Source organism: Siniperca chuatsi, linkage group LG3 (assembly GCF_020085105.1).
Source record: "Siniperca chuatsi isolate FFG_IHB_CAS linkage group LG3, ASM2008510v1, whole genome shotgun sequence".
NCBI lineage: Eukaryota > Metazoa > Chordata > Actinopteri > Centrarchiformes > Sinipercidae > Siniperca > Siniperca chuatsi.
The window spans coordinates 3,331,794-3,345,217 of record NC_058044.1 but is presented as its reverse complement, the minus strand read 5'-3'; the positions used below and the strand labels follow the sequence as shown (position 1 = coordinate 3,345,217).

Sequence of the window (13,424 nt, the reverse complement as noted above, 5' to 3'; positions counted from 1 at the left end):
TTGGGAGTGGGGGGGGGGCTGTTGAGCCTGAAGCTGCATCTGTTGGGCATGGCACCGGACAGGGACCGCTGATTTTAAGTATGAATAGTTTGCTAAAAGTTTGTCTGCATTGATTTTTTTTTTTTTAAAGGTTGTTGGGTTGAGCAATACAGAGATGCTTTTCCTTTTTAACAAGGAAAGCAAAACAAACCATTAGTTGTATTAGTACATTGTAAATACAATTATTAATGATAGGTTAATTTAATATTGAAAAATCAATTACCTGATGTTCAAATGATGGATTTTTTTTGGGCCCCTGTCACTCACAGGCCCTCACGTCCCCCCATACGGTGCCATTGCTTTAATGCTTGTAATGCATATATTTATTTTCCGTGGCGTCAAAGAAATAACTGATTATGAGCATTATTATTATTATTATTATTATTATTAGTCTTTATTCATAACATCTGGTCGATTAGCGAAGAGGAAGTACTTTAAAAGAGGCGCCTTGTACGACGGTTGTGATTACACTACGCACTTTTTAATGGACTTAATGAGCTGCCACAGTAATCAGAAGGATAAAAGCACAACGCGTCGCAGTTTTAACTGCTTTTAACTGTCTGATCCGGTAAAAATCCCCACAATCTACATTTTACCATGGCACCCAAATGATTTGCATATAAATATATACATCGCTTAAGATTGCTTCCAGAACGGTTCACAATCAGCAAAAATACTTCGGCTTTTGAAAATCATGTTAAAATCACGTATATATTATCAAACGGTCCTGTGGTTGGTCCGTTTTTGCCTTCGTGGAGCACCGATGAAGAGACTAAGCTTTTTGTTTAGTCCGCAGCCGAGTTCGACTGAACCAAACAAACCAGAACCAAAGAGGTAATGTGTGAAAACACCCTTACGCTGCACTAGTAGTGTCTCATCGTGCTGGCGCTGTTTTGGTTTAATTTGTCCAGGTTTTAAGATACCTGCCTCCACCTCAGTACATTGGAAGTGGAGGAATTTAATTTATGGTGCTCAGAGCGTTTGAAACATATAACATTTGAAAAATTAAACGGCATCTTGCTTTTCAGAATCGTTGAGGTCTGACGGATCATCCATTACTCTGGATTACTGGAGTTACTTCTTGAACTAGATAGTTTATTTTTCATTGCTGAGCACCACAAACTAGACTCCTTCACCTCCACTGTATTAGGGTGGAGGCAGAAGTCGAGATATCTCAAAACCTAAACGAATAAAACCATCTGTGTGGTTCGACACCACTGTGTGTAAATGAGGAAATAGTATGTGCGCGTTATGCAAAATATGAACTAGTGGAATAAATCCCATCGCTGTGTTGAAAAAATGCTGCCTCGCAGTGAGTCCTGGTTCTCATTAATGTCTTCTCTGGTTTTCTTTCAGATGGGGAAAAGAGGAAGCATATCCTTGCCGCTGTCATTGCCGCTGCTGTTGTTGTTGTTCTTTGCATTATCGCTGGAGCTCTGGTGAAAAGTGGAAGGATCTGTAAGTTACAGAACGAATTCCTGCCTCGCAGCTTTTTATTAACATTTAAAACCCTGATAAGTGATCGCTGTTGTGAGCAGCCAAAGAAGATTTTGTGTTGTAATTTCACAATCAGCTACGAGGGGAAACCAGAGCTGATATAAAAATAAATATTTCAATGAACACAGTCAAGTCCTTAGACGTATATTTGTACTTTGCCTAACCAGTAAGCAGTACACGCCAACGTTTTTAAACCGTGTTACAAACTTGTTTCCATGTTGTCCATAGCGAACCCTATGGTGAGGTTCAGAAGACGGAGGGTGTAAGAAGCAGAGGCGGCACAAAGCTGTGAGCTGACATCTTTTAAAAAAAAATAAAAGATTCAATCAGCAAAAGATGACCCGGACCCGGGTGGCCCTGGCGCAGACCCGGACCCGGGTGGCCCTGGCGCAGACCCGGACCCGGGTGGCCCTGGCGCAGAGGATTGGGGAAACAACAAGAAGTAAAGTGATGACCCGGACTTCATGTGTCCGTGATTGGCTGCGTGAACTCGGTTCAGATGACTTGCCTCTCCAGATTTATCTCTGTCTTCCAGCACGGTCGATTTTATGTCACAAGATAAATGGTCTTTTTTAAATTACTTGTCGGCGTCGGCCCTCTGACACTAATCCTTCCTGGCATGTAATACTTCCTCCAATGTGCAGAGAGGCAGCAGGCTTTCTGACCAATGCACGATGCTGAAATTAAGTCTAATAAACTGCACCAGATAATTTATACAGAAATCATAGAATTTATCCTGTTTTTCACCAGAACAGATTTGTATCAACATTATTTTTATCCAAACATAAATCAACAGCTCATTGTCATTAAAGTGATTTTTTTATTTTTTTATTTTAAAATGTCAGCTGTGAGTTCTTGTTATTCTTGGCGAACCACAGGAAGAAGTGCTGACACGTGCACATTTAATGTCGTCAGATGCACATTTTGTGATGCGGCCTCAATTTTACATTATTTTACTGTTACAACTCGGCCCGGGTTTGGCGCAGATTGTAACGGTGGAACTCCTTCTCTTTGACATCAAATCGTTCATTCTGTGATTGTAGGTGGAGAAGTTGGAAACAATGCTGATTTGAAGGAGACAAATCTACTGTGAACCCACTGCATGAATCAGTTAAACTGTTTCTGTCGGCTGCTTGATTGCACGTCTGCAGGCAACATGGGGGTTCGATGGGATTTCTGTCCAGCGGATCGTTTTCTGTGCCGTTAAAATCTCCAGGAAAATAAAAACTCCTCAGGCCCACAGTGACGCTGAGTTAGTTTTAAAAACTCTGCAATGAGCTCAACTAACTGAACTTTATACTATACATTTATGGCTTACAGTGAGCGGACTTGTATTTATCTGCACTTTTACCGAGGATATTTTGAAACATTGCATGGACAAAAAAGACTTTAAAGTGTTAAACCTGGGGAAGTGTTTTACAGTTTCAGCCTGTGTAACAGAGTATTTTCCCCCTCTGTAGTTGTTTTACTGAGAGGAACAGCTCAGTCAGCATGAACTGTGATCACTGTCTGGTTTACTAGACAGGTTTACACTAATGTGGTGTTTTTATCCCGAGTTGACTCGACATCTGACTCCACGTCAACGATAAAATAACTAGACCTGCAAACTCATATGTTTAAGGCCATTTAGAAGTACGGGGTAGATGTGTTGTATTTGCATATACATGTTCTGTTGATTAGATTGAAATATATTATTGAGATATATTATTTGACCTTTTTTTTGTGTGTGGAAAACTAGTGATGAAGCTTTTGGGAATTGACTGGTTAAAACTGCAGCCCACGGTTAATCTGACTTTAAACAGCTTTAGTTTCATCATAAAAGTCCCAGAAGCCTGGTGGCAGTGGGAGAAGTTACGTACATAAATGTATAAAATAAGAAATTGCATCTCAGTGACCAAAGACAAAGATGACTTCACAGGAAGAAACCAGACGATCGTCGTTAACGTCTTTTATTATTTATTTAAAAAAAAAAAAAAAAAAGTCTTTGTTAAACTTTAGAGTCCAAGATAATCTGACTGTGGGTGTCGAGTGAACATGTGCCGCGGGTCCGAACATTAAATATGAGCTTTACATGTTTACACAGTTAGCACATCGAGGTGAGGGACACTTCAAAACTAAACCAAAACTTTCTGTGTTGTCATGTGTTACAATTGTTAGTGCCATTTTGCCAAATGAGGTTTTCTGAGTCAGTGTCTTCGTTTAAGTCTCGTCTCAAAACACATTTTTACCTGATTTTTACCTGAACTGCCTGTTTATTTGATTGGTTTTGTGTATTTTATCATTCACTGTGGTATTTTATTTCTCTTGTTGTGAAGCACTGTTTTGATAAGAGCTCTATAAATAAATTTTTATTACCGCTGCTGTGATAATGTTATGCCTAACTAATAATTGTACAAGTAGTTCCGACCAAGCGATCTGAAACAGCTAGACGCATAGAAGTGACAGCACCCTAAAAAAAATATTACTCCGCCTGGTGCAAGAAAAATGTTGTTTTTGAAAGGTTAAACGCCAACAAATGTGGTTTAAAGCAGAATATTTCGTTACATAAAAACATGTTGTGAATTTAGGAAATATTGCATCTATCTTTGTTTTGTTTTTTTCAAATAAATGTTGTGGACTTGACAAGGCTCTGGAGTTATTGGAAATGTTTGGGTCACGTGGAAACTTTTCAGCCTCGATGTTAAGCTCAGGCGTCCTCCATCAGCTGGTGCTGGTACCGGCTCAGAAACGCACGTGAAGGTCCCGGCCGCATCGCTGTCGTGCCAATATTGACGTTAAAGCGCAGCCTCCGGTGTAATATGTACGGATAATGTACAGCGAGCCGGTCATTATTGGAGGGGAAGTGACCGGCTCGCTGTACATTATCCGTACATATTACACCGGAGGCTGCGCTTTAACGTCAATATTGGCACGACAGCGATGCGGCCGGGACCTTCACGTGTGTTTCTGAGCCGGTAGCATCCGGATACTTACGGGAAAAAATCAATAATTTGACACCAAATATTGATTTTATTTTTTTTTAATTGCTTTTAAAGTGATTTGTTCTGTAGTCTAGTGTATTTAGAGTCAGTCTTCATATTGTGTGTTTTTACTTTGTTTATCTGTTAATGTTGCACAAGAGGGAATCATTTCCAACCCGATTAATCCTTCAACATTTTAGCTGTTGGTGTTAATTCTGGTTATAGTTATTAATTTAATTATTAATCCAAGTTCCAAATTGATAGTTTAGTGTATTTTATTTCTCTTTTGTTTTGTTTTGTTTTTTAAGCTGAGTGGCGCCCCCGAGGACTCTTATTCATTTAAAGTTATTTATGATTATCTTTTGATAATTCTGCCAGGATTAATTGATCGCACAGACAGAAGTGGGTGTATTTATTGAACTTTTTTTTAAAAAACAAAACAGTTACATAACTTTTACATACAATATGAATACATGAAACAAAAAGAATAAATAAACATTGAGGAAGAAAGCAAAAAAAAAAAAAGGGAAAAGGTTCCTGACAGCAGTTCGGTAAATGCACCACATATCGGTAGATTACCTGCTGCATGGTTTAAACATTGATGTATTAGTAAATGTTAAAACTATTTCCTTCGAGCAAATACGTTTCAATAAGTGCCCACTTCTGTCGAAAAGAGTCAGATTTTACCTGCAAGTCTGCGGCCATTTTCTCAAATATATATATATATATATATATATATATATATATATATATATATACCTGTTTCAGTCCTTGTGTCCACTCTGTCACAGTAGGTTCGCGCACCTTCATCCAATTCACAGTGATTATCTTCCTGGCTGCCATTAATAATATATGCAATACAAATAAGTGGGATTTATTAAACTGATCTGAGGGGAAACCATCAAGCAAACAGAAAACTGGGAGCAAAATTTTACTAATTTCCCTTTTAATCCTCTGTCAATACAATAGTACTTTGGGACATTCCCAGAATATATGCACATAGACCCCCACCATCTCCAGCACTGCGATAAAGGTGATGTACTGTCAAATTTGGCAACCACCAATGGGACTCTGAAGAATCTCATTTTCCAATCAAATTCCTTCCACATTTGACTACTTGTACCCTTATGACAGCCAACACATATATTTATCCACATCTCATCCTCTATTACAGCATTTAACTCTAATTCCCAGTTTCTTTTGATATGAAACGTGTCATCAAATTGGTCCTGCATTAACTTCCTATAAATATGCGGGTGTCTCCTTTTAACCACTGTATAAACCAGAAGCATCTGGGGGGGGAAAAAAGATCAATCTGATCAATCTAGGCAGCGCTGATCAAATGTGATCGATAATCTGTTAATGTATTGCCTATTTCTCGCCTCAGGTGTTTTTCAGAAACACATTTCAGTGCGCTGTAATAAGAGAAAGTTTGTGACCTGGCTGCGTGGTGAGGGGGCGGGGCCAGACGTACGTCAGCGTGCAGCCGTCACGACAAGCTCCTCCCCCACGTCATCAGGTGCTCTGCTTCCTAACGGGACCCGGCCTGATCATGAAGGTGCTGCTTTTGTCCTTATCGTTTCTGGGTGTTTTACCGTTCGCTGAAGTGATCACGGGTAAGTTAATCAATTAAACTAATCAGTCAGAGTTTGCTTCTTTGTCACGCAACTTGATTTTTTTCCGGGCGATCAAATGTGAAAAACGGATTCAAACAGGCGGCGAGCTCGTGCAATCGCTCTGTAAGTGCAGTTAACTTTGCACAGAAACAGCCGGTAGAAATGTGCTTCAGAGAAACCCAGAGAGCACTTTTTAACCAGAATCAGAAATACTTTATGACGTACAAAGTGGATATAAAGTATAAAAGCTAAAATAAGTGTAAAGCACAAAGTGGATTTGCAGGTTGATAAGTATAGTGCGGTATAATGCAATGTAATAATATAAGTAATAGTGCAATAATGAGTGCTGTCAAGTTAAATGTTTCAGATTAACCAGATTATGAGATGGAGGATATTGCACAGCAGTAATTTAAGTATTAATAAATATCAATAAACAGGGAATTTTAATCTGAAAACAGAGTTTGTTGCACAATTGGTTCAAGTATTGCAGTGATTTTAGTGACTTCGGGTCACACAGACTGACGCTTACAGGGAGGAGTTGAAGAGTTTGATGGCGACAGGCAGGAATGACTTCCTTGGCCACACCCTCCATAATGCAGTTAAACCAGCCCCCACATTTTAACATTCACACGGGTAGTATTTGGAGGTTTGTTGCACCGGATGCGTTGTGTCCACCTCGTGCACATTGACTACCTTTGTGTCCAAGGAAGCAGAATGTCAGAGTTCAGTGTGGCGAGCTGCAGATGTGCAACAAGCTCGCTAGGCACGCCAAACCTTGCCAGCTGATCAGTTTATCCAGCGTAGGAGGACTGTCCTCTCCGGAAAGGGCCGAGGCGGAGCAGCACGTTTTACATTTTAGGAATAGTTGCACCGCTGAATTGAACAGCAGCGGCTGATCAGAGGTGTTGCGTAAAGGTGATGTTTGTTTGTTTCCCCAGGAGAGCCTCGCGCCATTTGCCCGACTTCAGTAAAGGTAGTAGAAGGTGACGATGTTACTCTGCAGTGTCGACTGGATCCTCCGGTCGACGTGTCCGCTTACACAGTGGATTGGAAGAAAGACATGGGTGTCGTCCACTCCTACCGACATCAACAGGACCAACATAACCTACAGATGGATCAATACAGAAACAGGACGCATCTCAACCACGAAGACCTGAGCAGAGGAGTCCAGACTCTGAGGATCTCCTCAGTGCGGCCGTCTGACAGCGGACAGTACAGATGCTTTGTCTCAAAACTGAGGGCCAGTTGTGTTATTGACGTCATTGTTGGTGAGCATCCTGCGTTTAATACAGTTTCCTTCAGACACTGTAAAGGTTTGTCAGAATTAGGGAAATCCCAGTCATGGTTTTGGCCCAGACCCCGATTTGAGTCCCTTAATACTGGGTCTGATCTGATACTGAATTCATCCAGAAAGACTTTCTTGTGAAAAGACATGCTCACTATAGGTTGTAAAGATAAATACAGTGGTGTGAAAAAGTGTTTGCCCCCCCCCCTTCCTGATTTCTTTTTTTTTTTTTTGCATGTTTGTCAAACTTAAATGTTTCAGATCATCAAAAAAATTTAAATATTAGTCCTGCATTTAATTTGTCAAAGATTTGTCAGAATTAAGGGAAATCCAAGGTCAAGGAAAGTCGAGGTTTTGGCCCAGACCAAGTCTTTAATACGTCACTGCGTCTCATCTATACGTGCGATATACGTGCTGACGTAAGCGTGTTGTCTCATTTCCGGTTCCGGTGTTTGTGTTTTCCTGGTAGCTACGTTTGCTGCGCTAGCTCGTCGCAGTTACTTTTGTTTGATTTTCTTCATTATAATGACCAACTGTCTGCTATACATTTAAACGTACACTAGTTCTGCTCAAGCACTCATAGCTCTCTCTCCTCCTTTTAACGCTAATCCCGAAGTTTACACGCTATTCGTATTTTTGCTAGCTACCGTTCTTTATCTTAGCAGCTAGCTAATGGCTTCTCTCTCTCTCCTGCTCGGTGTGTCAGCTGTTTAGCTTTTCCTCTGCCTCCTTTAGTGATAATGGTACATGTAATAACTGTAGTTTATTTGTAGCATTGAATGCGAGGCTTAGTGAATTGGAAACCAATGGGAACTGAATCATTAGCTGCTGTAGTTAGCCAACCAATCGGAGGTCACTAAAGTTCATGTTGAGTCGGTGTGTACATATGCAAAGACAATGGCAGACTCTGGTTTTCTCTGGGCCCCGAATCAGAGTTCAGACCAGGAGGCAGAGTTGCAGTCCTACACCATCAGAGCAGTTACCCACCCTCGACCACTTAAATTAATAAAACCAAAAGTTAACAGAAGAGGAGCTGTACATAGAAACCTAAACAAAAACAGTGAAATAGCTAAACAAAATAGGAGAATTAAACGTGGACTCTCAAACATCAGATCTAAAGCTGTACTAGTGAATATCAGAGCATCATATTGACTTATTTTGTCTTGCTGAAACCTGGCTGGGTCATGAAGAATATGTTAGCCTAAATTAATACACTCCGCCCAGTCATATATATGTGTGTGTGTGTGTGTGTATATATATATATATATATACTCTCACATCCCTCGAGGCTCCGGCCGAGGAGGTGGAGTTGCAGCCATCTTCGACTCAAGCCTATTAATCAGCCCTAAACTAAATTATATCTCATTCGAGAGCCTTGTTCTTAGTCTTTCACACCCGACCTGAAAAACACGACAGCCAATTCTATTTGTTACAGTGTACCGCGCTCCTGGTCCTTATTCTGAGTTTTTATCAAGTTTAGTCCTTAAAACAGATAAATTAATTATTGTAGGTGATTTTAACATTCATGTGGACGTTGAAAATGATGATGCCTTAGTACTGCGTTTATCTCTTTATTAAATTTGATTGGCTTTTGTCAGAGAGTACATGAAGCCACTCACTGTTTTAACCACAGCCTTAACCTTGTTCTGATATACGGCAATGAAACTGAACATTTAATAGTCTTTCCACAGAATCCTTCTTTATCGGACCATTATTTAATAACTTCTGAACTCCTATTACTGGACCACATGCCATTAGGCAAACACTCCTACACTAGATATCTATCTGATATTGCTGTAGCTTAATTTAAGAAAGCACTTCCATCTGCATTTAATTCAATGTTATGTCTCAATAAAACAGAGAACTCCTGTGCAAATGGCAGCCCCTCCCAAACCCAAACAAATCTAGTTGATAGTGCTGCAGGCTCACGAACGACACTCGATTCTATCACCCCTCTAAAAAAGAAGATAATAAAACAAAGAAGGTCAGCTCCGTGGTATAACCCCCAAACCCGCAAATTAAACATCACGAAAACTTGAAAGGGAATGGCGTTCCAACAACCTGGAAGAATCTCATTTAGTCTTAAAACATACAGGAAGGCCCTCCGTAATGCCAGAGCAGCCTACTACTCATCATTAATAGAGGAAAATGAGATAACTTCTGTTATGAATTGGCGCTATATAAATAAAATTGAATTGAACAGTTTAATACAGACTGAGTCACTTAATGCTTCAAAGTGACAGCCATTGTTAAATAATACCTTCAAGTCACACAGCCAAGGTATGTCTCCATGGCTTTGATGCAGACTGAAATATGGTCGTTTACTGAAATCTAGTGGTGTTGATACGCAACTGCAGGTAATTTGGGTCAATATTGTCGATCGTGGTAAACCTCTTTTTGAATATTTCTCTAGAAAACTGAAGTTTGAAGTTAAACTTTATCCTACATTCTCTCTACACGATGATACAAGATAATCTGACTGCAGACGTTGTGTGAGCAGTACACTGTAGATGAACTATCAGAAGGAATAACCGTATTGGAGAAACGCTGCGTCACCTTTGAACCTGCACTTCTTCTGAACTCTGTCTGATTTTCCTTCAGTTGCTGCAAAGATGGAGGCTGGCTGGAAACGTGTCGTTCCCGTTGTTGCTGCTGCTGCTCTTGTTGGTGGCGTTATTTTGATCCTGGTGAAACGTGGAAAGATCCGTAAGTTACAAACTTCTCCTCTACAGTGTTTTATCATCAGTGGTGGAACGTAACTCAGAGGAATGATGTCAAACAACTTTAAAATGGAAAGCCTGAGGACCTGAGCAACCGAGATGAAGATGGATGAAGACCCAGACAGCGCTGAGACGATAACCATCCATCACTACACCGTTTAAAAACTAACCAGACTTCACCTGCTTAACCAAAACCTTTTGCTCAACAGAAACACATTTTAACTTGCGTATATGGACGAGAAAAAAGGCATTACAGATCTGAGAAACACATTGCAGAATAAGACTCAGGTTTAATTTGGTCCAGAAGTGCAGTATTGGGGAAAGAACATTTTCTTGAATAACCTTCATCTCAAATCTTCCATCTGATCCTCTGAGCTCGTCTCTAAATGACAAGATTTATTCTTCAGTGGCGCTTCTATCAAAAGTTTACAGAATCATTTAAAAATGGGACCAAACCACTTTCCATACAGGACCTGTCAGCCCCCCTCCCCCCGAGTCCTGCCTTGTGGGCCAAAATCAGCAAGAATATTTTACACTCATTTTCCAGTAATTGATTCTAATTCGGCATATGAGTTTTAAGATGGTTTGAAAATGATTGACAAACTTTTACATTTGTTTACACTGCACTCCCGCAGCATCATGCTGAGATGTGGGGAATGTACAGTATTTGTTGTTACTTCTTCATTTCCTTCACCAACTTACTTTTAAGTGTCACAAACTGCTTTTCTTTCTCTCTCAGAGAATCGTATGCAGACGCTCAGGGGAAGGCAGCAGCCAAAACCAGAGACGGCGGCAAACGGATCTGAAATGAAGAAGCTGAACACCCTGGGAGCAGACGGGGACGAGGACAAGGAGAGGCCTGCGGAAAACGGCGTGGGGAACAAGTGATGGTCGGCGGACTGGCTGCTGGAGTGAGAAGACAACCGTTCATCACCTCAACGATCAAAAGCTGTTACCGAGCAAACAACCATTAAACCTCCACATGGACCAGTAAAGGTTCGACACATCTCAGACAGCATTAATGGGTCCATTTGGTCCAGACGCACAATACTGGAAAAGGGACTTTTTATAGATCTGATGAGTCCAGTGTTAATATATATATATATATATATATATATATATATATATATATATATATATATATATATATATATATATATATATATACAGGATAATATCGATCAATTTCAGTTTCTATACATCAATAAAATGAAAAGAAGACCTGTCAATCACCCCCAGTTTCCTGGGCCAAAATATGAGAGAATATTTTCCACAAAATACCAAGATGCAACTTGTATAATATAAAGATGGGAAACGCATAACTAGGGACGTGTTTTTAGTGATGTCGCTTCAGACTCTACAAAATGTCATTCATGGCGATCCGTCCAGTGGATGTTGAGATATTTCAAACATTCATGGTTCCCAGAGGATAAATCCTAATGATTTTTAGGCTTCGAGGAAAAAAACACCTCAACAACTAATGAAAGTTGGGACACACATTCATGTTCCCCTCATAATAACTTAGTTGATGTCTGACGTTTCCTCTAGCTCCATCATCAGTACTTACAATACTGGTTTATGACCTGCAAAACTACTGACATTCCCATCAGCCTCAGCTGTTTTGTGCTAATTAGCAAATGTTAGCATGCTAACACGGCAAAATACAATCATGGTATACCTGTTAAACATCAGCATCAGTTATCGTTGTAAGTGTGTTAGCATGCTGACTTTAGCATTTAGCTCAAAGCACCACTGTGCCTTTAAAACAGCTGCTAGCATGGCTGTAGACTGGTACTGAAAGAAATACATCTAATGCGTTTCCTTCCTCAAATCATTTTGGTCCCCTTATTTTGCATTTATAAGCAGCATATAAACAAGTAATAAATGGTTACTATTGCAAAGTCAACCTACTACCACAACTTGTCCATTTATCTTCAGTCGACTCGACTACTGCAACTCTGTTCGTTTAAATCCAGACTGAAGACTTTCCTGTTTGCCGCTGACTTTTATTAAATCAAATAATGATTCATTTCTTAAACTGCACTGTAACTTTTACTCTCCTGTTTTATCTTGTTTTTATTTTATATTTAACTCATATTTAAGTGTATTTAAATGTCTTTTTATATGGCCTTATGTTTCTTTTATGTTTTGTGTAAAACACTTTAAATTGTCTTGTTGAAATGTGCGTTGCCTTACTTTAATGTAGTTGTTAGCAGTTATAAGGTGTTTATTAATGCACAGTATTTGTCATAATTATAACTTCTATGAAGACTATTTGTTGTTACAACTGTGTCTTACCATATTGTCATTGATTATTTGTTTACACACCATATGTCCACAGTGGAGCAAAACTAAAAACTTTTCTATTTTTAATAATGTCTTTTTACTTTTGTTGATGTCGAATGAAACATTTATTGTATTTGTCTACATATTACTTGTTGCTCTATGTGCTATATTTTAATATAAAACACATTGAGTCTACCCTTTAATGATGAAATATAACTAAAATTGACTTTAGTATTACTTTTACCTATGCTGCCATTGTATTCAGAATCAGAAATACTTTATTGATCCCCGAGGGGAAACTCTTTTGTTTCAGCTGCTCGCTGTCACGTCAGTGCACACAGGAAGAGAAGTACTAAGCAAATCAAAATATAATACACTATAATACAGGTGAGATAAATTAAGTACAAAGTGGACATAAGTATAAAAGCTAAAATAAGTATAAAGTACAAAGTGGATTTAGAGGTTGATAAGTATTGTATGGTATAATACAATGCAATAATATAATTAATAGTGCAGTAATGAGTGCTGTCAAGTTAAGTTAAGCTTATTAAGATGATTATGAGACGGATATTGCACAGCAGTAATAGAAGTATTAATAAATATCAATAAATTTAACTGAAAAGAGTATATTGCACAATATGTCAAGTACTGCAGAGATGTTAATGATCAATGTCCAGTTTAGTGACTCAGGGTCATACAGACTGACACTTAGAGGGAGGAGTTAAAGAGTCTGATGGCCACAGGCAGGAGTGACTTCCTGTGGCGCTCTGTGGTGCATTGTGGGGGGTTGAGTCTTCCGCTGAAGGTGCTCCTTTGCTTGACCAGCACGTCATGGAGCGGGTGGGAGACACTGTCCAAGATGGCAGGTAGTTTGGCCAGCATCCTCCTCTCTGACACCACCGCCAGAGAGTCCAGCTCCACCCCCACAGTGTCACCGGCCTTACGGATCAGTTTGTTGAGCCTGTTAGCATCTGCTACCCTCAACCTGCTGCCCCAGCATGCAACATCATACAGGATAGCA

At 39.7% G+C, this 13,424-nt stretch overlaps 1 protein-coding gene across 1 annotated transcript in view; it reads left to right on the top strand.

Moving 5' to 3' along the window:
• The window catches only part of LOC122873160 (butyrophilin-like protein 2), a 40,143-nt gene extending 27,509 nt beyond the window's left edge, over positions 1-12,634 (top strand). Inside the window, exons 6-8 of the mRNA XM_044189530.1 lie at positions 7,051-7,380; positions 9,999-10,103; positions 10,857-12,634. Coding sequence (XP_044045465.1) covers positions 7,051-7,380; positions 9,999-10,103; positions 10,857-11,005 — 584 coding nt within the window. The 3' untranslated portion in view covers positions 11,006-12,634. The remainder of the gene's footprint in view (positions 1-7,050; positions 7,381-9,998; positions 10,104-10,856) is intronic.
• Positions 12,635-13,424: the final 790 nt, after the last annotated feature.